Source organism: Oryctolagus cuniculus, chromosome 11 (genome assembly GCF_964237555.1).
Source record: "Oryctolagus cuniculus chromosome 11, mOryCun1.1, whole genome shotgun sequence".
Lineage (NCBI taxonomy): Eukaryota > Metazoa > Chordata > Mammalia > Lagomorpha > Leporidae > Oryctolagus > Oryctolagus cuniculus.
In genome coordinates this window covers 111,230,473-111,256,243 of record NC_091442.1, presented here as the reverse complement: position 1 = coordinate 111,256,243, position 25,771 = coordinate 111,230,473, and the positions used below count along the sequence as shown (strand labels likewise).

The 25,771-nt window shown below is 49.4% G+C and overlaps 1 protein-coding gene across 5 annotated transcripts in view; it reads left to right on the top strand.

Annotated features, from left to right (window-relative positions):
• LARGE1 (LARGE xylosyl- and glucuronyltransferase 1) overlaps positions 1-25,771 on the top strand; it is a 565,741-nt gene that overhangs the window by 435,549 nt on the left and 104,421 nt on the right. For all 5 annotated transcript variants that reach the window (XM_051846591.2, XM_051846590.2, XM_051846588.2 and 2 more), the window contains one exon: positions 6,737-6,841. In XM_051846591.2, the coding sequence (XP_051702551.1) occupies positions 6,737-6,841 (105 nt within the window). The remainder of the gene's footprint in view (positions 1-6,736; positions 6,842-25,771) is intronic.

Here is a 25,771-nt window from a genome sequence, read left to right as displayed (position 1 = left end):
TAAGGAAGACGGAGAACAGTGCACTTAATCATAACCACAGGGCCAGCACAGAAAACAATGACAAAGCCTTTTCTGTTAGTCACGGTGTTTTATTGTAATAACTCCTAAGAAGACGAGGCCAGTGATGCAGAATGCGGAGCGAGTCAGCACTCTGTGGCCACCCGTGTCTTCTCCCCAGGAAAGGTCCCCTGGGACTTTGGTCCTGAATGAGATAGCAGGCTGAGGATGTTTGCACCGTCAAGGTTAAGGTATTAGACTTGGTCCTCTGGAGACCAGGATTGAGATGCCACCAGACTGATGAGCGGGGATTACAGAGCTAGAAAAGGTGACCTCTCTCACTCATGCCATCAGTAGGGCATAGAGGAGACCTCTCTCCTGGATGGATGTTTCTGGACAGCACTCTTTTTTTTTAAAGATTTATTTATTTATTTGAAAGGCAGAGGTGGGGTTGGGGGTGTCTTCCATCTACTAATTCACTTCCCAAATGGCTGCAATGGCTGGAGCTGGGCTGATCCAAAGCCAGGAGCCAGGAATTTCTTCTGGGTCTCCCATGCAGGTGCAGAGGCCCAAGGACTTGGGCCATCTTCTACTTCTTTCCCAGGCCATAGCAGAGAGCTGGATCCAAAGTGGATCAGCCAGGAGTCAAACTGGCGCCCATATGGTGTGCCAGCACTGCAGGCGGCAGCTTTACCTGCTATGCCATAGCACCGGCCCCTAGACAGCACTCTTGCTAGAAAGGTTTTGAAGAGACCAATTTTTGGCCTAGTAGTTAAGATACCAATTAGGATGCCCATATCTCCTGTCAGAGTGCCTACTCTGCTCCAGACTTCAGCTTCCTGCTAATTTCACTGTAGGAGGCAGCAGAAGATGACTCAAGTACTTGCATTCTTGCTACTCCTGTGGGAGGCCTGGTTGGAGTTCCTGGCTCCTGACTTCCGCTTGGCCCAGGCCTGGCTATTGTGAGCATTTGACGAATGAACCAGCAGATAGGAGCTCTCTCTCTCTCTCTCTCTTTCTCTCTCTCTCTCTGCCTCCCCCCTCCCTCCCTTCACCCCCTCAAATAAATAAATCTTAAATTAAAATAGAAGGAAAAGCTTTGGGTGAGGCTTGGGAGTGTGCAGCTCTGCAGGAGAGGGGCAGTGCTGCCTGCCGTGCAGGAGGGGATGAGGCAGAGGACTCTAGGGAGCACCCTGTGTTGAGCAGGCATCACCCGCTGCCCCCTGGAATCAGTTTAATCAACCATCCCCTGCTTGCCATGCCTCCGATGTATCAGTGTTTCTGTCACTACAGGTAACACACAGCTTCGTAACTGTTTGTCTTTATCCTCTTCTGGCTGCCTCTAGGGCAAGAAGTATGCTTTATTTGTTTTTGATTCCTTAGCAGAGTTAGGGCCATGTCAGCTGACTAAGCGGGGAGATGGCAGAGACTAGAGGTTCAGGCAGATGCAGTGGAAGATAGGTGTAACAATAAGAACAAAATACCTGCTCCGTGTGTTTACTCTTTCTGGGCACCCTGAGTGGTAATGTTTGAAAAAGCAAAGCATGGCTTCTTTCTCAACAGATGAACCTGAGTGTAGACAAAACAGATCAGACCCTGTGGTATATATGATTTGTTAACTCTGTTTTACAAATAAACGAAGACGCATACACAGAGAGGTTAAGCCGCTGCTCTAGAGATGTACCCAGCTAGGAAGTGGAGGAGCCTGGATTTGAACCCGGGCAGTCTGGCTCTGTCACTGCAGAGCACCGTTGAACTCTGCTGGTCTGTAAGGTGGGTGTAGACACCATGGGAGTTTATCCTGTGCCGGGGGCTCTGCAGGTGGACCCTTTCCCTGACTGAGTAAAAGACAGAGCTTATAGACTCCAATCACTAATTCCCAAACTTCGGCGTATATCTGAATTAGGTAGGGAGTAGGGGTTTTAAATGCCTCTGGGTGGACCCCAAGGCCAGAAGTCATATTCAGAAGGGTTGAGGTGTGAGGGAATTAGCATATGATATCAGAGCCAGATATTAAAAATTTAGAGATAAAGAAGTGAGAGCAAAAGGTCACCTTGTTTTACAGATGAAGGTGAAATTGGGGGACTTGGCTTGCCAACACCAAAACTCAGAATCCCACTTTCCCACCCAGTCTCACAGGGTGCTGGTCAGCCTCATCGGCAGGGACCCTGCCCCGTAAAACTCAATGCATGGAAGAGCAAATTTAAGGCTAGTATGTGGGCTCCTGGAGGAAGGATGAAGAGGCTAAGCTATGTAAACTCACATCTCTCTCAGAGTCACCCATGGGCAGGAGAAACACAGGGCTGAGAAGTCAGGAAACCTCGCCTTCTAGAAACCCTTGAAGTCAGGGAAGCAGCTGCCAGTGATGGTGCAAACCTAGGAACCTGCGCTTCCGAGGAGAACCCCGGGGATTTCTGAAGCGCTTGGCCCTCAGCCGCCTACACCTTGACCTTGACCAACCGAGGTCCCAAATGGGTCAGGTATGCTCAGTGACCCCCGCAGGGAGAGCCCATGGCAGCGCCCCCCTCTGCTTCTGGCTGGGCAGTGAGGCTTCCGAGTAGTGAGCACTTAGGCAGTGCTGCATATGTTCTAGCCCCCAGTCTTAACATGTATGAGGTCATTTAAATACGTGAAGTCCCAACAGCCAGAGGAGCTGCATAGCAAGGCAGAGAGAAGTGAAATCATTGTTTAGAGGCTACACAGCTGCAAAGTGGCAGGGCCAGGAAGAGGAAACTAGCAGTCAGATCAGTCAGTCCACAGCGTTTCCTACCAGCCACCTGGTTCCCTTTGTGCAAACACAGACCATTGTGGGGAGGGGGGATGGTGTGAGCTCAGGGGACCCACATGAAAAACCCAGCATGGTTGGAGGGATCTCAGCCAAGTACCTGTCTTTGCTAACATGTTAGTAATGGGTAGTGCAGCTTATCAATCCATCTAGAAGGCAAATTGAGGTCTTCAGAGCTGTGTATTATTCTCAACCAGTGAATATTAAAATAACTACGATCATGTTGCTCATTAAGTTTTGTTTTTTACTTTCTTTTTTTAATTTGTTTTTTAAGGAATACAAGTTTCATAAGTACAACTTTAGGAGTATAGTGATTATTCCCACCATACTCGCCCTCCCACCCACACTTCAACCCCTCCTCTTCCTCCTCCCTCTCCCCTTGCCAGTACTATTCTCCATTAAGGTTCATTTTCAATTAACTTCGTACACAGAAGACCAGTTCTGTGCTAAGTAAAGATTTCAACAATTTGTACACACACACACACACACACACACACACAAAATGAGAACTAGTTTTACAGTTAACTCTCATAATACAACTCTTTGAGGACAGAGGCCTGCATGGGGAGTTAGTGCACAGTGACTCCTGTTGTTAATTTAACAATCAGCACTCTTATGTATGACATCATTGACCACCAGGGGCTCTTGACATGAGCTGCCAAGGCTAGGGAAGTCTTTTGAGTCCACAAACTCCAGCAGTATTTGGACAAGGCCATAAGCAAAGTGGAAGTTCTCTCCTCCCTTTAGAGAAGAGTACCTCCTTCTTTGATGGCCCCTTCTTTCTGCTGGGGTCTCACTCACAGAGATCCTTCATGTAGAACATTTTTTGCCACAGCATCTTGGTTTTCCATGCCTGAAATGCTCTCAGGCTTTTCAGCCAGACCAGGAAGCCTTAAGGGCTGATTCTGAGGTCAGAGTGTTAATTAAAGTGATTGTCATTCTATGAGTCTGTTGTGTGGACTCTCTTAAGTGTGTTTTGTTTGCTTATTTTGTTTTGTTTTGTTTTTTAATGGCTTGGCACACATGCTGAAATGCAGCCCAGGTGCAATTTGAGAGAAAAGAAGTCAGAGTAGAATTCCTTGAGATAATGTGACTGAAGGTTAATCAGACCAGTTAGTCCTTCTCTGGAGATGAAGATCCTGGGGCCAAGCCTTCAGCAGGATGCCCATGTAAAAGAAACTCTTTAGTGCTGTTGACCATCTTTGCAGATTTCCATGCAAGGAGGCAGATGCCTGAGTTCCCAGAGCTGAGGGGAGGGTGAAGGTAACATGATTTCTGACTGCAGAATCCGGGACTCCAGCACACACCAACATTGGCCAGTCTCCCACACTGGAGAGAGTCACCCAGCGCATCCCTAGCAGACACTTACTGAACACCTACTGTGTGTTAGAGATTACATATTCCCTGCTCTGGGGCTAATCTAAGACATGGATATTTCCTAGTGGGATCTGAGGATGCCTGAATACCCACCAGTCTATCCACTTTAAAGGGTATAATTCAGCTCATGGCAAAACTACCCATGGGAAGTACTAAATAGAGATGTCTTCAATCAGATGTGCGTGAAGATGAGATCGTGATTTAGACTTGAGGTTATTCATAGGAAGCTTCGTGCTGGGGGTGGGTTATATGGGCACACAAGGTCACTGCCTGCCAAGGGGCAAGACACAGGCGGGAACCCAAGTAGCAGAACCCTACATTTTGTTTATCAGGAGTGTGGCAATTGGGCAGTTTGTCTGAAGAGGTAAATAGAGGCAAAATAAAATGCATGAGGTATCACACACAGCAAAATTTGGACTTTCAGGTATCTGAAGGTGATTTCCTGAAATTCAGAGAACCACCGTAGTGCAGTCAGTGAATGATGGGTCTCCCTTTTGTCAATTCTGAGTCTATGGCACTCTTTGCCATGCCAGGAAACACTATGGCACCAACTGGAGGTCTTCAGTCATTGTGAACCATCTCCCCCAAGGACAATACTTCCCCTTTGCAACTTGCCCTCAGTGTGTGGTTGTTAAATGAAGCCTCCAGCTGGGTCACAGCATGGGGACTCCGTGCACAGCTTCCTCTGCAGAGGGCACGCCTCTCAGATCTAATTGTTTTTGCACAAATGTCCCAAGCTTGTTGCCTGTGGAATTGATTGATTCTTGCACTCTCCGAATGGGTGATGTGTTTTTTAGTTTTTTGTTTTTTTCCTGAAGGATTCTACAAGTTTGGGATATGATCATATACAATGACAAAGTGTGTGGTAGTATTTTTCCCATGCCTCTAATTTATGTATTTGTGCTAGGGTGATGATTTAGATAGGAGCTCGATAAATTGATCAAATAAATTACACCAAAGCCACACACCATCATTTCAGGGAGCTGTCACCATCCCAAGGAGGTTCTCTATCACCCGGCGTTGTGTTCCAGGAGGACTGCTCTGTTTCTTAGCGTGCCACTGGGCTTTCATTTGGCCAGGAAGCACCTTGTTTCTCAGATTGGCCAACAGCATAAGGAGTTCAGCTCCGAAGGTAATGGTTTGCTGTGGAAGGCGACAGTTATTAGTGGTGAGATCTTTAGCGAGTTATCTAAACTCTCTGAGCTTCCGTTTCCCTTTCTTTAAAATAGGGCTTTGGGACTCTTGCCTCAAACATGTGATATAAGAGTAAGCAATGACACCTTGAGACATTGGAAAGCATCTGGGTGGCAGATGAATGTGATTCCTGTCCCGGCTCCATCCCTGGTCCTTCGTGAGCCTCAGTTTCCTAATCTGTAAAATGGTGTTGGTGATGAGTGCAAGAGGGCATCTCCCACAGGTGGCAGGATGGAGTGGTGTAAGGACACCAGGTGGGTCTGATACCCTACGTGGCAGGTCTGGAGACTCACCTCTACCCACATCCCAGGGACATCGCTGCCCTAAGAGACTGGCTCCAAGCCTGACTCACCTGAGATGCTGCGGTGCACCTGAGACCAAGGCCAGTGTCATAGTCCAGCTCTGGGGGCAGAGGAACAGGTGTTCCTCGAGGCAGCACTCTGTTGACAGGACGATTGTTGACATAAGATGGAGATATGCAGAGGAAGCAGTGAGTGTGAGAGCAGAAACACTCAGAGAAAGTGGCCAAGGGGTGGCTCTTCTCTACGGGCTCCCATCTCATCACCCTTAGCCCATGCTCAGAAATTAGTGTATAGTTGGAAATATTAGAATTGGAAGAGCAATGCATTAGTCCATGAATATGAGTCCCATGAGTTAGGGAATGTGTGCGCATGGATGGTTTCAGATTCTGACTTTATCTAAGATTAACCTAGATATCCTTGGGTAAGTTAATTAACTGCTCAGAACCTCCTTTTCTTTAAAAAAAAAAAAAAAAAAAAAAAAAAAAAAAAAAAGGGATAATAAAAATGGCAGCCTGGGAGCCAGTGCGGTGATGTGGTGGGTAAAGCCTCAGCATGCAGTGCCAGCATCCCAAAAGAGCACTGGTTCGCATCCTGGCTGCTCCACTTCTGATCTAGCTCCCTGCTAATGCACCTGGGAAAGCAGCAAAAGATGGCCCAAGTGCTCGGGCCCCTGCACTCACGTGGGAGACCTGGAAGAAGCTCATGGCTCCTGGCTTCATCCTGCCCAGTCCCAGACGTTGGGACTGTCTGGGGAGTAAACCAGCATATGGAAGATTGATCTTTCTCTCTCTCTCTCCCCTCTCCCAATCTTCCTCCCTCCCTTTCTCTCCATAACTTTCAAATAAATAAATAAATCTTTTTTTAAAAAAAAATATGGCAGCTTAATGGTGAGAATTAACTGTGTTAGTGTAAGTTACATCCTTGGGTCAGGGCTGCCAGTGCCAGAGGTGGATGCAAGTGAAGTAAGTGGATGCCATTGTTGGGACCGTGCTTTGCCGTTACCGTATCCGGTGTACATTGCCTGCTGCTCCAGGTGGCTTGCTGTCATGTTGACACCGTTTGCATTCTCTGTATGTTGCAGGTCAGCAGGCCCTGGGCTTGGTAGAGAACCAGAGCGACTGGTACCTTGGAAACCTGTGGAAAAATCACCGTCCGTGGCCAGCCCTTGGCAGGGGCTACAACACAGGTAAACCTTCCATCCCTCTACCCAGGCTGTCTGGGCGGAGTTTCTTTTCTTTTTTTTTTTTAATTAAAGCATGTATTTCTAATATAACCCAATTAGAATTTGAAATTTGTAGCTTCCAAATGGCTGCCACAGTGACCTGTGTCAGACCCATCAGGACATACTGGAATTTTGTCATTCCACTCTGTATTGTCAGATCCTATTATTATTATTATTACTTTGGCGTTGGGGGCACAGGAAGAGGTCGCCTGGCTGCCTGCACTGGGCAGTGGATGGCACATGGGCAGCTGAGCTTCCAGTCCTTTTTTTATTTTAAAGCCATCGCTACAGACAGGCAAAGTAGCCAGTGTGCCTTGACTGTCTTTGTCAATATCCCCCAGAAAGCCCCTCTCCTGACCTTGAGGCCCACGTCCTACTGGACATCTTGGCCCACGTGATGCTTGTGGGCTGGAGATCATTCTGCCATAACAAAGAACCCCAGCAGGTCAGTTTCTTACACAAAGGCAGTGTCTTTTTCTGCATCCTTGGCCTCATGCATTTGCAGTCTCCGGGGATCCGTGCCCACTGTAGGTATTCAGGATTCACCTGGCGGCTCCCTTCCAGTGCTGGGTGGGAAAGTAGCAGAGGCCGAGTCCTCTCCTACAAGTCCCCATTTAGAAGTGACTCAGTTGCATGCCCCATGTGTTTGTTGTGTGGCCAGGGCTGGTCCAAGGACAGCCTCCCACATGCCCGGCAACAGAAAAGGCAGGAAGGACGTGGCGATGGGCACGTCGGGGTACCACTGCCTTCAGACCCCGTGGGTGTGGATCAAGCCCATCACTCCACCCTGCTACCAACCCCAGACCTGCTGCTCCTCCGTGACTGGTCTCATTCGCCTGTTCTTCAGCAACCGTCTATTGAATGCTTACTCCGTGTGGCACCAGCGGCAGCTGGCTTGCTTCAATTCTTTTTCACACCGACAGAGTAATGAATTACAGTCCAGAGAGACCAAAGTAGGGGGAGAGTGGAGGCAAGTTTATTAAAGTACGTCCTCCAAGGGAGGAACAGACCAGTCGAGAGCACGTGGCACTCTTTCTCCTGGTTTGGGGCTTTTTATCCCTCAGGTACGAGAGCCGTGGACTGGTGAGGTGGCCTTGGTGCACATGAGTGCTGTTTGTGATTGACATCTGGGAGCTGCATCCCCTCGGGCTCCCTGTGCACGTGGCTGCAAACTAGTCTGACTTCCCATTTGATCAGGATACTCTAATCACAAGTTAAACCGCAGCGTGGGTGGTCTTGGGTGGGTCTCGGTGGAGAACGGGTCCTTGGTGTCACCCCTCGAGGAGGGTGGTGTGGCCCCTCTCAGTGGCTCACGTCTCATTATCCTCCTCACAGGTTTACACCTTGTGGGGTGTGTCAGGGCTGAAACCGCAGCAGGCCCCACTCCTAAGGCTCAGCTCTGGCCTTTAAATGCCCCTGGAGCCTTCCACCGCCCCCTCCCCACCCCGCCCCGACCCTCCTGGCCACGGCCTCAGAGCCCTGTTCTCGAAGGACACCTGCTCATGATCTTTGTCACGATGAGAACTGGGGACTCAGGGAGCAGTGGGGTGGGTGGGTCAGGCCAAAAAGCCCTGGGACCCCATATCAAGGGCCTGTACATCTGCTTGGTTGGAGCAAAGTGTCTGGGGATGGTGCCACCTGAAGCTGAGCTTGGTAAAGCCTGCCCTGGAGGGGCAGTAACCGTTTGGTTGCTGGATGGTAGGAAAGTCTGAGCAGCCGAGGCGGAGTCGGGGGAGGTGCTGGGATGGGGAGGAGAGGCCAGGGGCATGGTACAGCAACTCTATATTAGCAGGTAGGGAAGTATTTTTGCATTTCCATACTGTGTGAGCCAGTGCCTCTGTATTCCAGCTGAGTCTTACCCAGGCGTGGTGCCAGCTGCATCCTAGGTGTTAATCTCATCTGATCCTCACGTTAAACCCGTGAGGCAGGTGCTATGCTTATCTCGGTTTTATAGAAGAAACTGAGGCTTAGGGAGTTGAAGGCTGCAAACCTTCCTTGCTTGAACTCTTATGGCTTCAGGATCAAACACTTTTTTAAAAATAGAGGACATGGGCTCTGCCCTTGGAGAGTCTGACCTTGGAGGGCCTAGGACGGTGCCCTACAAGAGGCCTCTAGGAGGTGGCAGGTGCCCAACGCCTGGGGGCCTCCCCTGATAAAACAAGGCACTCCTCCTCATCCCAGCATGCTCCCCCAGGGAGGCGTCCCGGGTCCTTCTGTGAACCCACAGAGACCAACGAGAGGGCTCTGCGTGCTTTCCTTCGGGAAGAGAGAATTGCTCTGTGTTGGTCTCTGGGCATTTAGGGCTCAGTAGGGCTGGAGACGCCTTTGTTGGGTGGCAGGAAGGACGTCTCAGATAAATCCCGGTGTGTGCGTTTCCCATCTGCCTGCCACAACATACAACAATAGACAGTGTCACATCCAGACAGACTGCATCGCTCAAGGAGGGCGCATCAGGGTCACGGCTACCATCGCGGCATGTAATGGCGATCAATCTGGCTTTGCAGGGACAAGAAAAACATAGTGTGCTGGTGGATTTATGATGACAACTTGGCACATCTCTCTTCCCTCCCTTCCCTGTTTGCTACCCAGTATTGGGTCAGGGGACTCCCAAGTGTCTAAACCAGCTCCTGTCCTTCCTTGGTGTGCCAAGGCAGAGAGGCCCCCCACCCCCGGCCCTGCCTTCGCTGGTATGAAAATGCACATATCGGGGAAACCCTGTTAGAAGTGGTATGTCCGCTTAAATAAACCAGAGACACCGAGTAATCATTTTCCAAGGATTTATGCGACATTGCAAGGTTTGGGCATTCACAGCGGGGATTTGTTATTTGAAGACCAAGGACTGTGCCACACATCAGTGGATGAGTCATCCACACACATGGATTCTTGTGGAAATTGAAGACTGCACTGGATGGAACCCACAGCCCCAAATCCCAGCCACAAGGGGCCACCCCTTTTGAGCCTTCAGCCTGAGGCTGGGGTCAGAACTGCATTCCGGCCATGTAGTTTCTCCTTGAACCCTAGTTCCCTGCCTTGTAAAACAGGATAACAACAGAACCTGGTGTGTGAGAATTAGCGGCTGCCTACGCCTAGCGTTGTGTCTGGCAGGATACTTGTATGCAGTAAATCTTCGTCTTGGTCCTCTTGCGTTTTCCTGCCACTCACCGGATGAGGGAATGAGAGCCACCTGTTGTAATAGTGGTGGTCATGTGATTGACAAGGGCTTGTCCAGGTGTCCTAAGCTGTCGGGTTGGAAAGAACCAGGAAGTTTTGCACTTTTCACCATACATAAGACAGCCACCTAATAGTTTTTCTCATCCCTCTCCACTTTCTGGGAAAAAGTTAGCTTTTCATATTATTGTAGGAAAAAATGACTTTGGTTCCCCTATCGGCTTTCTCACTATTTTATTTTGAACTCCACCACCACCGCCGCCACCCCAAGAGAAAGCATGCAATGTTTGAGTGGGAAGATCTGCCTTCACCTGACTTTGTTGCTTGTAACATCTATGCTATTTGCAAAGCTCTCTCCAGCCCACTGAGCTCCAGGCTGCTCTGTAAACTGAGGATGGTAACCCTACCCTCGGTCCCCCGTGAGGCTCCAGTGTGGCGGTGGAGCTGCACGTGCCCAGCAGACCAAGGCACTTTAGTAAGCTGGTTGTCGTTTTCATCTGTCTTGGCTACTGCCTGAGGAACTGCTTCCAAGTCATTGAGACCCAGCCACAGGGATCAAACGCAGCTGCCGTCACTAAGCACTTCCTGTGCACCACGCATCCTGCTGGCCACCATCGCGTGATAACGGTGCACGATCGTGCATATGATCTTCCTTAATCCTAGAATTACCTTCTAAGGTGGACATTCCCCTAAAAGGGCCAGCCACGTTCTTCTTCCTCTCTATTTGTTTTTCCCGGTCTGTTTTTGCAAAGCCCAGAGAACCCTAAAAGACTGGGGAAGATCTTCTACCAAGGCCCACTTATCGCCTCCCCGCCCCCTCACTGGAGCTGTTTACAGCTTAATTCCATTTAATGCAGCGAAGGAGTCTCAGCAGCTGCAGGTAGCCAGACGAGCCCCAGCACAAAGCCCCTGCCCGCAGCTGTTCAGGTGGAATGAAGGACACCTCCCACATCTTTGCAGAGAGGTGGTTCCGACCCCTCGGTCCACCCGCCAGGTCCTCAGTGCAAGAAGCTGTCATTCACCCAGCATTCAGCTGTCAGTGGGACTTATTTTTTTAAAAAATCAAAAACCAAGATTTTGACAGGCTCATTAAGATTCATGTCACTTGGGCTTGTAAGCTGATGGGTGAATATCTTAAAAACAAACACCAGCCAAGAAGAAACAGGGAAGGAAGACCAAAATAGCAAGAGGCTGGATACAGAGGTGAGGGAGGCAACCAGCGGAAAGGAGCCAGCACATGACAGATACACCTGTTAGCCTGGGACCCCAGAGTTTACCCAGCAAGCAGATGGGTCCTCCCCAAGATGAAGGGCATGGCCTTAGCTGGAGGATGTACTTTTAAAAACAATTTAAAAATAAAACCAATTGTGCCCTTCTCAGTCCTCCAGTGAGGCCAGGACAGGCAGATGGAGACCAGGAACCCTCATCTGCTGGACAACAAAATCACAGCACTCAAGGACTGCCTCACCTCTGGAGTTGGAGCAAACTCTGGGCCGTGAAGAAGCGGTCAGTGAAATCGGACGCTGTGAATGCTCTGGCAGGAGCTCAAAGGGAAGGCGAACACTTGACCGTTTGCCAAAGGAATGTTGCACAGATCGCGTTAGGGGGAGTAGCAGAAACGGGGTGCAGGCTGACACCTCTGCCTCTGGCCCCCAGTGTTCCCCGACTCTAGGCCAGTTCCTTCATTCCTCTGCGGCTGAGATCTCCCCCATGAAGTTAGGATCTTCCCCTGCTCTGCAGGAATACCTGGGGACTCCCCAAGTTCATGGGAACATGGATTGAAAGATAAGTTTATTTTAGTACAAAATAACATTTCAAATCCCTCGCATCGTTTTTTCATAATACACATTCCCACAAACTCTTTGAAGACTCCGTCCTATTTGATTGGCTGGTTTCTCTCAGTAATAATCGCATCCAGAGAAGCTGGATTTAAATGTGGTTCATTCATACAGTTCATATTCATTCAGTACATGTTACTATATAGGTAGTCTTCTGGCCAGGTTGGTAGAAGGAGATTTTTCTTTTTAAATGCATGTCAGGAATCTTTCTTCAAAAAGGTTACAGTGTAGTAGAGGAGGGTCTGTGTATCCACAAATAAATTTAGCTTGAGCCTCTAGCCTGGATGAGATTCAGAGTTGAATGTCAGCCTTGCAGTAATAACCGTGGGCCAGCATTTTCTAGACTGACTCCAGAAGATGTGGCAAGAGGTGTCAACCTGTGTTTAGAAACTGTGAACAGGTGAGATGAAGAAGTCCTGCTGGATCGACTTCCCTTGGAGCTTCCCGTTGCATGTTGGCGTGTTAGATTGCATGAAGTATAGAAGTGAACAGAGTGGAAGACTTTGCCATTTGCGTTTGATCTAGAGCTAAGGAAACACATTTGAGAAAACTGCCCCAGCCTAACTCTGAGGACAGGGGTGATGCTCTTAGCCCAGGAGTGCTTCCATGGAATGTGTAGAATGACCCTATTGAAAGGTGTTTTCCACTGGAGGAACAGCTGCCTGACATTACGCTCAACAGAAACGTCTACTCTGTTTCATGCGGCAATTCTCATTCATCTTTCCACAGTAGGGACATAGCTGCTGTTGTAACAGACAGGCCACAGAGTGGGAGGCTTAGCAGCAAATGTTTATCACTCAGTCCTAGAGTCTGGGGGGTCTGAGATCAAGGGGCTGCCATTCAGGTCTGTGGGGAGGGCCTGCTTCGTTGTGTGCAGGTGGATGGCTTATCTTGTATCATCACATGGTGGAGGTCAAAAAGGGAGCTAGCCTCTGTGTCTGTTTATAAGGACACTCATCCCATTCATGAAGATTCCAGCCACATGGCTTACCTACCTGCCACAGCCCCAGCTCCTGCTACCACCTCTTAAGGAGTTAGGATTTCAGAATTAGGAATTTTGGTCCCTAGTGGACATGATACTGGTGTGCTTTCTTAACCAGCACACTGTGTGTCGTTGCACATCTGTCACCCACCACCCACCCATCTAAAACTTTCTGTCCCTGTGTAGAAAGCTGTGTGAGATGGCTTCTAGACCTTTCTAGAAAGCTCCAGTTTCTGTCTTTGGAGGAAATCCCCTCACCTGAGTGATCTGTCCTGGCCGTTATCAAGCCAGCAGCAGTTGAGTCCTTCAGCTGGACACTTAACCCGCTGTCCCGAGTCACTGAAAATGCCTGTTTAAAATGTCACTCTCCCGGCCCTGACCCAGGGAGGGGAATCTGAAACTGGAGGTGAGCGGCTGGGTAACTGCCATTGTAAACACATTCCCCCATGTGGTTCTGCCGCCCGCCTCCTATTACATCTTTTACGGCCACATTGCACTTCAAGCTCAAATTGAACTTGAGTTCAACTGAAATACTCAATGCATGACTGTTCAGCTGAACAGTCCCCCATTCTGTACTTCCATTGTAGATTTATCGAACCTAAAGTATAAATGTTATGTTTACCTTCAGTGAGTTTTATCTGATTTAGGCCAATTTTTTGTACCATTTTATTAGGCTTTATTTCAGTTCTCAATTTATGATCACCCACATAAATAGTGAAAATGGCTTCTGTTCATTCAGCCAATACCCTTGCCCTATTTTTGTAAAAAAAAATTATTTTGAATGCCTCTTGTAGAATCCTGGAGCAAAATTCAAGGATTACCCATTTTATACTATCTGCAAATAAACAAAGAAATATAGCACCTTGGATGCAATATAAGATAGGAGCAAAAGGAAATTAATTTATTGTAAAATACTATTTGCTTCACTGCATGGCTGCTCGGGCTGCACAGTAGTTGACAGCCTGCTGGAGTGAGCAGGTGCGTCGATGACTGGAACCGTCTTCACTGTAACAGATGCACATGGCACTCACGTGGTACTGGCAGTCCAGATTCCATGAGCGGGATTTGCCCTCTGGAAGAGTTTTTTGTCAAAGTACCGATCAGCTCTTGTTAAACTATCAGATAACAGGGACTGCTGTCTTCCCTTGCCTGCTAGTCCAAGCTCCACGTCTGGTAAAACTATGCAAAAATCTACTTTTAAAAAGTTCCAGAGTAGGCACTTGGCACGGTGGTTAAAATGCTATTTAGGACGCCTGCATGCCAGAGTGCCTAGGTTTGCATCCCAGCTCCACACCCAGTTCCAGATTCCTGGCAGTGCACACCCTGGGAGGCAGCAAGTGGTGGTTCAAGTGCAGACAGGGGACCTGGCTTGAGTTTCCTGCTCCTGGCGTCAGACTCAGCTATTGTGGGCATGTGGGGAGAGTGAACCAGGGCACATGGAAACTCTCTATCTCCATCTCTCAAAGAAATAAGAATGAATTAAATAATAATTATTTCTTTAATATTAGCTTCAGGCTCCATTGGTAAATTATATATACTTCTGAATGCAAGTGTCCAGTGGGACCCACGTGGGATGCAGGTGCATTCTTCCTTGTGCTAGGAAGTGGTGACGTGGTGATGGCCCCTTTGAGCCCATCATGAGTCCAAGTCACAGCACATTCAACAGGCGACGCAGGTGCACAGCCAAAATGTGCTCAGATCTTACTTGAGGTTTACGTCCGTGAAGAACCGCTGCTCCCCGTGCACAGGGGCTGTCAGCCAGCTGAAAGCCTGCTCAGCAGAATTGCCGTGTGGCTCCTTCTCTCCTCTCAACCTTTATCTAAGTTCAGTGACCTTGCCCAAAGCTTGTCCACTTCCAGTCTTGAACCGGAATCTTCCTTGTTGCCTTCTGGGTTCACACGGAACAAACCTACTTCTGTCTCTGCCCTGTAACCCCTTAGGTACCTGGGTGAAAGGAAGTGAACAGTACAGCCTGGACTTCTCTTCGGAGATCCCCCCACCCCTGCGCTGCCCAGGAATTCCTGCACTGGCTTAGTGTCTGGGTCTCAGTTTAGCCATATGTGAGGTGGGATGGTTATAGTACCCACCGCACAAAGGACTGTCGTGAAAAGTGAGCGAGGTAATTGGATGCAGTTTGGTGCATAGCAGATGCCTGGTAAAGATAGCAGCCATTACCTGTCATTCTCCAGGAGGCAGATTTGCCCTAGCAGTCACACCACGGCCTCCTCGCTGCCTGTTCTGGGGCACGCCTGCTTCAGACACTGAGCCCCTTCTCCTCCAAACAACGGCTTCGCTGCTCTGACCTTTCTCGCCTCCATCTGACCTGCTGTCGTTTTGCTCGTTTTCAGCTTATGGTTCTGTCTCTTCCCATGAGAATTCTTTACTTTTTTCCTTTGCTTTCCCTCCTGTGCTTAGAATCATGCCTGACAATAGTTGTTGAGTTAGTGGGTTTTTGGTTTTTTTGTTTGTTTGTTTTGTTTTTTTTTTTTTTTTTTTGGTTGCTGATTTTGGAAGATGGTAACTGTTTCAGACCGCATACAGCAGTGGTTCTTGTGGGAGTCAGGTGGGAAATTTTACTGTGCGAGGGACTTTGGCAATATCCAGAGATATCTCTGCTCATTACAACTGGGACGATTCTACAGGCAATGCTGTTAGCCATCCTGCAGACCCCAACACAATCCCTATCCAGGCCAAATGTCACTAGTGCCTGGGCTGGGAAACCTTGGCATGAAATGATGTTCTGCGGGCATTCAATTCTTCTGGTCAAGGCCATTTCATTGGGAGTAGGAGGTGGCTCTGAAAAGATAGGATATTTGAACCAAAGACTTGAAGGAAAGGAAGCTGCAGCCATGCCGCGGGCTATGGTGCAAACAGCCCAGACAGAGAGAACGCCAAGTGCACAGGCCTGGAGTGAGACACCAAGCAAGCCTTGCCCAAGCCCTAGACAGTTATCCCCTCCTGGCACCGGTCCGTACACAGCAGACTCTGCACACTTCCCTCCCTGGCCACATCTGGTCATATTCTCCAGGGGCTCAGACTCAGCCCTGTCCCCCTGCCCTTCACGCCCGGTGAACTCTGGTACATTTGAATCACTTTGGAGCCGCACACACACTCTTGCTGTCCTGCCTTAGCCCCAGCATTCCTAAAGATCACCACTAGCCAGGGGGAATAATGTCAAATCCTAGGCTGTGAGGAAGCAAACCTGCCCGGACTGGCGCTGGCCAGCTCTCTGGGTTCCTGGCCGCTCTCCTGTTAGGCCCCACTGGCCTTCTGACTGTTAACCCAGGCGTATCCCTGCCCCGGGGACCTAAGCACTTTGCCTGGACCGCTCCTCCGTCAGCTGCTCCCTGGCCCATCTGCTACTTCCTCTGATGCCGGGGGCCTCTCTAACCATCGTGTCCAAAGCAGTGCTCTCCAGCTCCTGACTCAGACTTATCCATATTTGACTTCTTTGCATTTTCCATCAAAGATGTGAATTCTGCTTCTGATGGACAGCTAGCTGCCCATGGTGGGCCGACAGCCCCCTAGCCTCCCCACAAAAGTCCTTGCTGTAAGTGCTGGGAGACATGGAGATGCTTTACACAGACAAGACTGCAGCCGCACTTACAGACCTCCAAATCCTGGATTTTCCAGTTGCCCCGGTCAAATCATAGAAGCCCTTGAGAGCAGAGAACTGCCCCAGCTGGATGCAGAAGAATGAGGTAAAGGGTGTATTAGTTAGCTTCTCATTGCTGAGTACTGAGACATGCTGTTTAGGATGGAAGGTGTTATATTTTGCATCTCAGCGCTAGAGGTTCAAGGCCAAGATCCAGCAGCACCATCGGTTTGGCCTCTGATGTGCAGAGGAAGAAGCTCATGGCAAGCTGGGAAGCAGAGAGAGAATGACAGAGCCCCTCTCAGGCTTTTATAACCAACCTTGGAGCCAGAACTGCCTTTCAGGGATGCACCCACAATGCCTAAGGACTTCCCTCTTTTTTTTTTTTACAGGTAGAGTTAGACAGTGAGAGAGAGAGACAGAGAGAAAGGTCTTCCTTCTGTTGGTTCACCCCCCAAATGGCCGCTACGGCCGGTGCACTGCGCTGATCCGAAGCCAGGAGCCAGGTGCTTCCTCCTGGTCTCCCATGCGGGTGCAGGGCTCAAGCACCTGGGCCATCCTCCACTGCCTTCCCGGGCCACAGCAGAGAGCTGGACTGGAAGAGGAGCAACCAGGACAGAATCCGGCGCCCCAATCGGGACTAGAACCCAGGGTGCTCGAGCCGCAGGCAGAGGATATTAGCCTACTGAGCCATGGCGCCTGCCAAGGACTTCCTTCTTGACCCACCTCCTAAACATCCTACATCTCCACTCTCCTGGTGCCATTATCGTGTGACCAGGGTTTAAACAGTCTGCATGCTTTTGGGAGCCAGATCCAGTGCAAACCACAGTGAAGGGGAAGTCAGAAATGCTTAGAATGAGCAGGACTCACCCTGCCACAGCTGCTTTGAAAGTAGGAGGAGTAACAGGGCATAGCATCACAGGTGGCCTGGGGTTGCCGAGACGGGCTCCCAGCTGACCCAGAAAGGACGCAGGGACTCCAGTCCTACCCCCTCCCAGAACTGAATTCCACTAGCAACCCGAATGTGCTCAGAAGTAAGCTCTTCTGCCCGGAGCCTCCAGATGAGAGCCCAGGATGACGGACAGCTCTAAGCAGAGGACCCAAGTTTGCTGACCCTTCTACATAACTGTGAAAGAATCCATGTGTGCACCTTGGTGCTGCTTAGACGGTTGGTTGTGGCAGCAGTGGGAAACCCTAAGAAGCTGTCTTTCTGCAACGGAGTGTAAGCTCCATGAGTGCCAGGCTCTTCTTTTGTTTACTTCTATGTCCCTGAGCAGGACGTGGAACCCGCTCAGTCAGTGTGTGCTGAACAAATCAGTGAATTCCAGTCTCCTTCATTCCTGCGTTCTTCTCTAAAGGGGAGAGGCCTGCTGGTGACTGACAATGCAGAAGGGCTTGGGACACTTGCTATGGGAAACATTCGATGTGCCCAGTCCTATAGTGTGCTCATATAGTAGGCAGGAGCCCAGCAGGGACTGAATATATGCAATGTACCCTGCACTAGGACTAGAAATTAAAAATAAAGAGAAGGGGCCAGCATCGGGGCGTAGCGGGTTTAGCCTCCATCTGTAGTGCTGACATCCCTTATGGGATGCTGCTGTACTTCCAGTCTAGCTCCCTGCCAATGTGCCTGGGAGAGCAGCAGAGGATGACCCAAGTGCTTGGGCCCCTGCACCCATGTGGGAGACCCAGAGGAAGCACCTGGCTCCTGGATTTGGCCTGTCTCAGCCCTGGCTATTGCAACCATTTGGAGAGTGAACCAACAGATGGAAGATCTCTCTCTATCTTTCCTTCTCTCTCTCTATCTTTCCTTCTCTCTCTCTGTAACTCTGCCATTCAAATAAAGCAATAAAATCTTATGAAAATGTGAAGTTCCATTTGCACTGCTGTTCACTGCCCTTCTCCGCTCTGCCCCACCCCCGCCCTCCACAAAGGTTGCCCACTGTCGAATTAAAGATCAGGAGATGGACAGCGAGCCTCAGCGGGGCCTGTGCTGGGGTGGAGGGGAAGGTACACATTTCCAGGAGTTGGGGTGGACACCGCTGTGAGTAGGCTGGAAAGGGTTCCAGAGGAATGGGCATTCGGCCTAGTGGTTCAGATACTGATTAAGATGCCCGCTTTGCAAATCAGTGCCTGGGTCCGATACCCGCCTGCTCCTGACTGCAGAGCCCTCCTGCTCACACAGACCCTGGGAGACAACCAATAGGTTCCTAGCACCCACCTGAGAGACCTGGACTGAGTCTCTGGAACCTACTTTGAGTCCTAGCTGAGAGCCTTTAGGCATTAGGAGAATGAACAGGTGAGCTGTGTGTCTGTCTGTCTGTCTGTCTCTCTCTCTCTCTCTCTGGCTTCCTGTCTCCCATCCACTTCCTTCCCACCCAATGCCTTTATCTCAATAAATAAATAAATATTTTCAAAAGAGGACAGGTTCTGAGCAAGTGGGACTGCTGGTGGTGAAGATGGAGTGTATTTTCCAGGCCACCAGAGTAGCAGCAAACCCCCGGCTCAGTACGTGGCGTGGCCAGGGACCAGCACGCAGTTGAGTCAAAGGTGTAATTTGTACAGTGTGTGCCCAGCAGGTGGGGAGCTGTGAAGAGCCCAGGCTCTGGCCCCTCTCCATGACTCATGGAATGGCTTTTGAGCAAATCCCTGGATCATTTTGTGGTTGTGGAGGGTGGGGCTGACTTAGTTCACCAGCCAGGAGGAAGTACCCGTACAGGTCCACGGGGTTGCAGGAAAGACCGTGTGCCTGGCAGACAGCGAGCCCTCAGTGGTGTTCGAGGCTCATGCCCGTCGGAGGTGCTTGCCCGGCACCTGAGACTGCAAGCTAGACAGCTCTGAGGTCTGAAATCTCAGCCTTATCCAGCCCTGGGAGCTTTTGAAACAATGCCGCTTTCTTCCTAGCCCTGGAGAGAAGCCACCTCCATCCTCTTCCCTTGTTATGGCTTCCATTTATATCTTGTCCCTGAGCCAAGTCTTTATTTCTCAAGGCTGTGGCTGCAGGCTGCTCAGACACCCTGCAGAGCACCTATCCACCAGCCCAGGCAGTTAATGCACCTGTTCCCTTCAGCCTCACCGGCTCTCTGAAGTACCCTGGCCAGGCAGCCTATCAGTCCTTTCAGACTTGGTACGGGAGAGTCCTCTCGTTCAACCAAAGCACTGAAGAGTTTCCAGCTGCATCCTGAAACAATGGCAAGAGTTCCACTGCTCCTCCCCGACAACAGAAACCACCATGCTGCAGAATTACTCCATCACTGCTTCCTCCCTCCCCGAGGCCTGGCCTCGTGGGAGAGAGCATGTTTCTAGTGTAAGGCTTCCAGAATCTGACCTGAAGTGCAAGGAGTCTGCTCTTACAGAAGAGATCTTTTCTCCTGAAGTGTTTCCCCTATCAGCGATGCTAACAACAAAGCCTCATGGCTTCCCCTGTCTCTGCTAAGTCCCAGGGTGCTGGATGCTGAATAGAAGGAAGACAAAGCAAAATGACCACAAAGGCACAACTCTTCCGACTAAGCTGGGCCCCGCCTGCACTTGGCAGGAGAATGCCACGCAGGGTGCTGGGTGCACCTCCTGGCTTGGCCCAGACCGCTTGTGCGTCTCAACCTTGAGGTCCTCCAAGCCCCAGTGGCCTCTCCTGTGAGCTGAGAGTGATAGCGCTGTCTTAGTCCAATTGGGTAGCTAAAATGAAATACCACATGCTGCGTAGTTTATCAACAACAGATAACTCGTTTCTCAGGATTCTGGAGGCTGGAGGGTGCAAGATCATGTTGACTCGGCACTTGGGGAGGACCTGCCTCCTTGTGCACGGGTGGCATGTTCTCACTGTGTCCTCACAAGCTGGATGGTGGCAAGGGATGAGCTCCATGGAGTCTTTTCTGTAAGAGCTTGCATCCCATTCACGAGGGCTGACCTCATCCCCTCCCCAACGCCTCATCTCCTACAACTGTCACCGTAGGGGCTCAGATTGCAACATACATACTATAGACATACAGACGTTTGGACCTTGGCAGTTACCTTCCCTGCAATGGAAGCAGTGACCCTTGGGGACCCAAATACCGATGAGCCCTGGGACGTGATCAGCAGCTGGGTCTCCACGCATCTGAGCAGGAATTGCCAAGCCACTCACTACCCGCTTGCTCTCAGTTCCTTTCATTGTCCCCACAAGCCGTCCACCTTGTCTGTGTGGGGCATACAGCACGTACCCTTGTGCTGCTGTTGTTCTAGGTACTATGACGAGTATTCGCATGACAGATTTCTAGAATGTATTTGTGTTGAGTGACAGAAACTCCCCCCATTGAGAACCTTGTTCCCATTCTCCCCCTCCCCCGATCCAGTCCCTGGCAACTACCCTTCTGTTCTCTACATCTGTGTCGACCTGTTTTAGAGACTCATATAAGCGGAATCTTGAGGTGTTTGTCCTTCTGTAATTGGCACACTTAGCATAATGGGACCCTGATATTCTGTTGGCTGTCATGTAGCACGGTGCAGCCGCTATGGAAAGCCAGCAGTACGGAGCCGTCTAGCACTCTGCATGATTCAGCAGGCCCACTTCTGAGTGTGTATGCTCTTGTATCCAAAAGTACTGAAATGAGGCTCTCAGAGATGCATCTGCACACCCAGCGCTATCCACCGCAAAATACAGAAATAACCCGTGTGTCGATCAGTAGATGACTGGCACATCCACCCCATGGAATATTAGCCTTTAAAGAGAGGGAAATCTTGCCATTGGTGACTGTGTGGGTGACATTCACCCTTCTTGGACAGGAGCCCACTAGGCCTTGATGGCTGAGAGGGCGGGAACGGTGTCCAAAGACCCAGAAGACCCACATCAGGGGAGAAGTGGGGATATTGTAAGGTGTCTGGGTGCAGTACATGCATAAAAAGTCCATATTCTGGCACCCAGCAGGCATGTAGGAAACACAATGGACCCTTCAGAAAGTGCTGCCATTGCTTTAACGTGCTGTTGTAGATCATGTCAGGTGTTCCTGAATCTGTTAGATTATGATTGGGAATTACTGTTGAAGAACAGGATCTTTTTCTCAGTTTTAGACTTTAAAAAATAAATCTGTATTTTTACTTATTTATTTGAAAAACAGAGATGTCCTATCCAGTGGTTTGCTCCTTAAATGCTCAGAACAGCTGGGGGTAGGTAAACCAAGCTGAAGCCAGGAGCCAGGAACTCCTTCCAGGTCTCCCATGTAGGTGGCAGGGACCCAAGTACTTGGGCTGTGGTGCGCTGCCTCCCAGGGTGCTGGAATCAGGAGTAGAGCCAGAATCCATACCCAGGCACTGCAGTATGGGCTGTGGGTGTCCCAAGTGGCATCTTAACCACATTGCGTCCCCCTGGGCTTTTCTTTTTCAATTTTACCAACAATCCGTATTCTCATTTGTTATACAGGACAAACGGTGTAAAAACACAGTGTTGTGCTTGGCACCCGGGCTTGCACCTGCTAGTGAAAACCTATTGCCAAATATTCAGGGAATCTGGGATCCAGTTGTTAAACAGAATCACTATCAATTATTAAATCATGTGAGGGTACTTCAGAATGTTTATGAAAAAAAAAAAAACAGAATTAAATGATAACGCAAATGCTCCCATATGTACTTAGAGTTAAGCCAATAATTTTTAAAATAAAGGTAAATCTATACTCAGAAGTCCCAAAACTCTTTACTTCCAATCAGTTTACTTCCTGAGCTCTGTATCTGTGTGGTGAAAATATGGTGCAGTGCTGTGGCACATCTCTGCCTACCTCTGTCCACGGGCATGGCGTAGGTGGCTTGCAATAAGCCAGGGAGAGAGTGTTTATGCAAACACTGTGGTCAAGGTTCCGTTGCTTTCTGGGGAGCCAGTTGTGGAACAGTTAGCTCACACCACTGAGAGAGTCCGCTACGGGATCCCTTCTCCCCGCCACGCTCCACAGAAGCCAGTGCCTTTCACAAGCTGCGGGACGTTCTTGACCCTCCGCCTTCCTGGTGCGTCATTGCCTGTGTCTCTCCACCCACACATCTTCTTCCTGAATTGTTGCATGCTCTCTACTTAAAACATCAAGCATCTTTCCGCATTAGTACTTAAAGGTGTGTCTTCCGACTTGGTAGGAACTGTGTGGTATTTCCGCAGAGAAAGCATAATTGGTTTCATTTCCTCTGAAGTGGTATTTTAGTTGTTCCTAAGTTTCCCCAATTATAAACAATACCAAAAATCAACATCCTTATTCATGTCTGTTTGTATATACAAGTATTGATAAAATGGAGTCTCAGAAGTGGTACCTGGGCCAGTGCTGTGGCCTAGCGGGTAAAGCCAGTGCCTGCAATGCCGACATCCCATTTGGGTGCCGGTTCATGTGCCGGCTGCTCTACTTCAAATTTGGCTTCTGCTGATGACTTTGGAAAAGCAGTGGACGATGGCCCAAGTGTTTGAACCCCTGCCACTTGTGTGGGAGACCCAGATGAAGCTCCTGGCCCCTCCCTTCAGACCTGGCCATTGCAGCCATCTGGGCAGTGAACCAATGGATAGAAGCACACTCACTCGCTCTCTTTCTCTCTTCCTCCCTCCCTGTCTCTGTAGCTCTTTCAAAATTAAAAAAAAATAAATAAATCATTATAAAAAAATGATATCACCCTGAAATTCTATGGATATTTTACATTTTGATAGACAGTTCTAAATATGACATATCGGTTAAAATCATTATAAATAATATTTTATTTATTTTTAAAAGTTATTTATGTGTTTATTTATTTAAAATGCAGACAGGCAAGATCTCCCATCTGCTGGTTCACTCCCCAAATTCCCACAACAGCTGGGAGGAGGAGCTGTTGTCAGGAGCCTAGGACCCAGTCTGGTCTCCTATATGAGTGACAGGAACCAATTACCTAAGCCATCTGCTGCTGCCTCCCAGGGTGTGCAGGTAACAGGTAGATGGAAGAGGAGTGCAGCCAAGACTCGAACCCAGGCACTCCTACATGAGATGCTGGATCCCAACCAGCGTCTTGACCACTAGGCCAAACATCTACCTCTAGAAATCATATTTTAAAGTAAACAATTTTAAAATGCAATCGGGGTGTGTGTGTGTGTGTGTGTGTGTGTGTTGCTTGTTTGTTTCCTGTGCTGGGCATGTAGTCTGTGCACTGCAGAAGAATCAGTATTTTGCAGAGTAGCTACTTAATAGGCGCCCAGCTTCAGCCTCCTGAGTTTAGGCAGATGGTCTCTGTAGCGCGGCACTGTGGACAGAAGGCCGAGTGAGGCAGAGTCGTTTCTGGCCTTAGATCACTGTGCCTGACTCTGGCGTTTCATCCCCACGCTGCGTGAACTGACCTGGCCTCATTGTGACACAAAGGTGGCCATTCCTGAGCATCTTTGTGCCCAATCTGCTGACCGTTGCTCGGTCAAGGGTTTCTCTGTAAGTCCTGCAGGTCTCTAGCATCCGCAGAGCCTAGAGGAACTACCGCCCAGAACGCCCGTGTAGCCCGTGTGGCTCGGTTTGCAGTAGCAGGGGAAAGAAGGAAGAATCTTCCCGCCGTAAAGGAACCTGGCGTTTGCTCCGCACATGGCTTCCTTGAAGACATACATGATGGGGAGAGGCGTCTGCTTTCTCTATGGCCTCTCAAGTTCACGGTTCTGACCTCTTAGATCTGACTCACATCTGCGGGTGCATTAGCTCATGTAACCCCCGTTTTACAGAAGAGCGGATGGAGGCCCTGCCAGCTTGAATGATCCCCGACGTTAGCAGAGCCAGGAAATGACAGAGCCCAGTGCTAAGCCCAGCTTCCTTTCTTGGGCCATCTGTGCTTGGGAGTGGCTGGTAGAGCAGTCTCTTTGTCCAGTCCTGTCTCCAGTCGGCAGGGTTAGAGAGCTGTGGGCTGTCTTCCTACCACTGTGCCATCCTCTAAATTTAGAACCGTAACTTGTATTCTCGGCTGCCTGTTGCAGTCCCCTGGGAAAGGTTCTAAAACTCACAGCTTCCGGGGCTTACCTCCGACCAATTGAATCAGAGCCTCAGGGTGAGACTCTTCCATCAGTAGTTTGTACACCCAGGCCGGTGACTCCCATCTCCTGGGTGGGCCAGCGTCTTTCCCAACTCTGCACCCTGCTTTCTTCTTACTGGACTCCCGGATTCCATAGTGTACATTCATCCAGCAAAGATTTACAATTAGCTGTTGGAAATGTCACACCTGTGCTTCAGTGGAAAAAATAACCCCAGATGCAAACTGCAGCCAAGACTGACCTACAGACAACTGTAGGCAATTGCAGCTGTCCCTCGGCGTGCAGAGGCCATTGGTCGGGGACTCCACTTGGATACCCTAGGTGCTCCTGTTCATTTCATACAGTGGTGTGGAATGTGCATATAACCTCTGCGCATGTTCCAGTAGACTTTCAATCATCTCTAGGTTATGATATCACCTAATGTAAAGTGCTGGGTAAACAGTCGTTAGGCTGTGTTGTTTCGAGAATCACGACAAGGAAAACAAAGCCTGCACATGTTTTATGCAGATGCATTTGTGTTCTGAATATTTTTGGTCTGAGGTTGTTTGAATTCATGGGTGCAAGGGACTCCCTGTGAGTGTGCCTGGATCTCAGTATTTTTTGCCTAAAAAAATTTCTTATTTTGATTCCATTTTCTGCAAACATTTTAGGTTTTAAAAATAAATTTTCCAAAGAAAAACAGCAGTAATCGATTGGAAACCTACTTATTCTTTAGCTCCACTTTTGTTTTCTTTACGTTTAGAAGTGACTTACTGATGATTTACTATTTTAAACAAGCCCCTCTTTTCCCCTTTAAAAGTCTGCTGTCTGCTCCTGCTGAATCCTTCCAAGGACATTGCTCCAGCTTCCAGCTCCAGGTCCTCACTCTGCCCCTTCCATGGAAAAAAAAAATGCAGAGCACAATTTCATCATGCATCTTAAGGGCTCCAGTCATCAAAAATAAGAACTAAAAATCTCTGGAATTGGCTATTCCAAAGATCCCACAACCTTTCTGAGATAGCCTCAAATATGCACAAGTGCCCAGTAGAGTAAGCTCCTGGGCCACCAGGAAGAGGGGTCCCACGGGGACATAGCACCAGCAGACCAGCCCACAGGGCAGTGCTTGCCAGGATCCCAGCCCCTTCTCTGCTTTCCCTTAGGGCTGACAGAAGCCAGCTTAGCATGCCAGTGACATCACGAGAGGAAGGGACCGGCCTCCGACTCTCAGTCTACTGCGAGCTGTCCCCTGTCAGCCACCATTATGCTTAAGCCGTCCTCCTTGTCCCCCTGAGCCCTCTGTTGCCAGATCTCGTTTTTGAGCCTATTGGACATTTCGCCACAGCAGTCAGGTGGA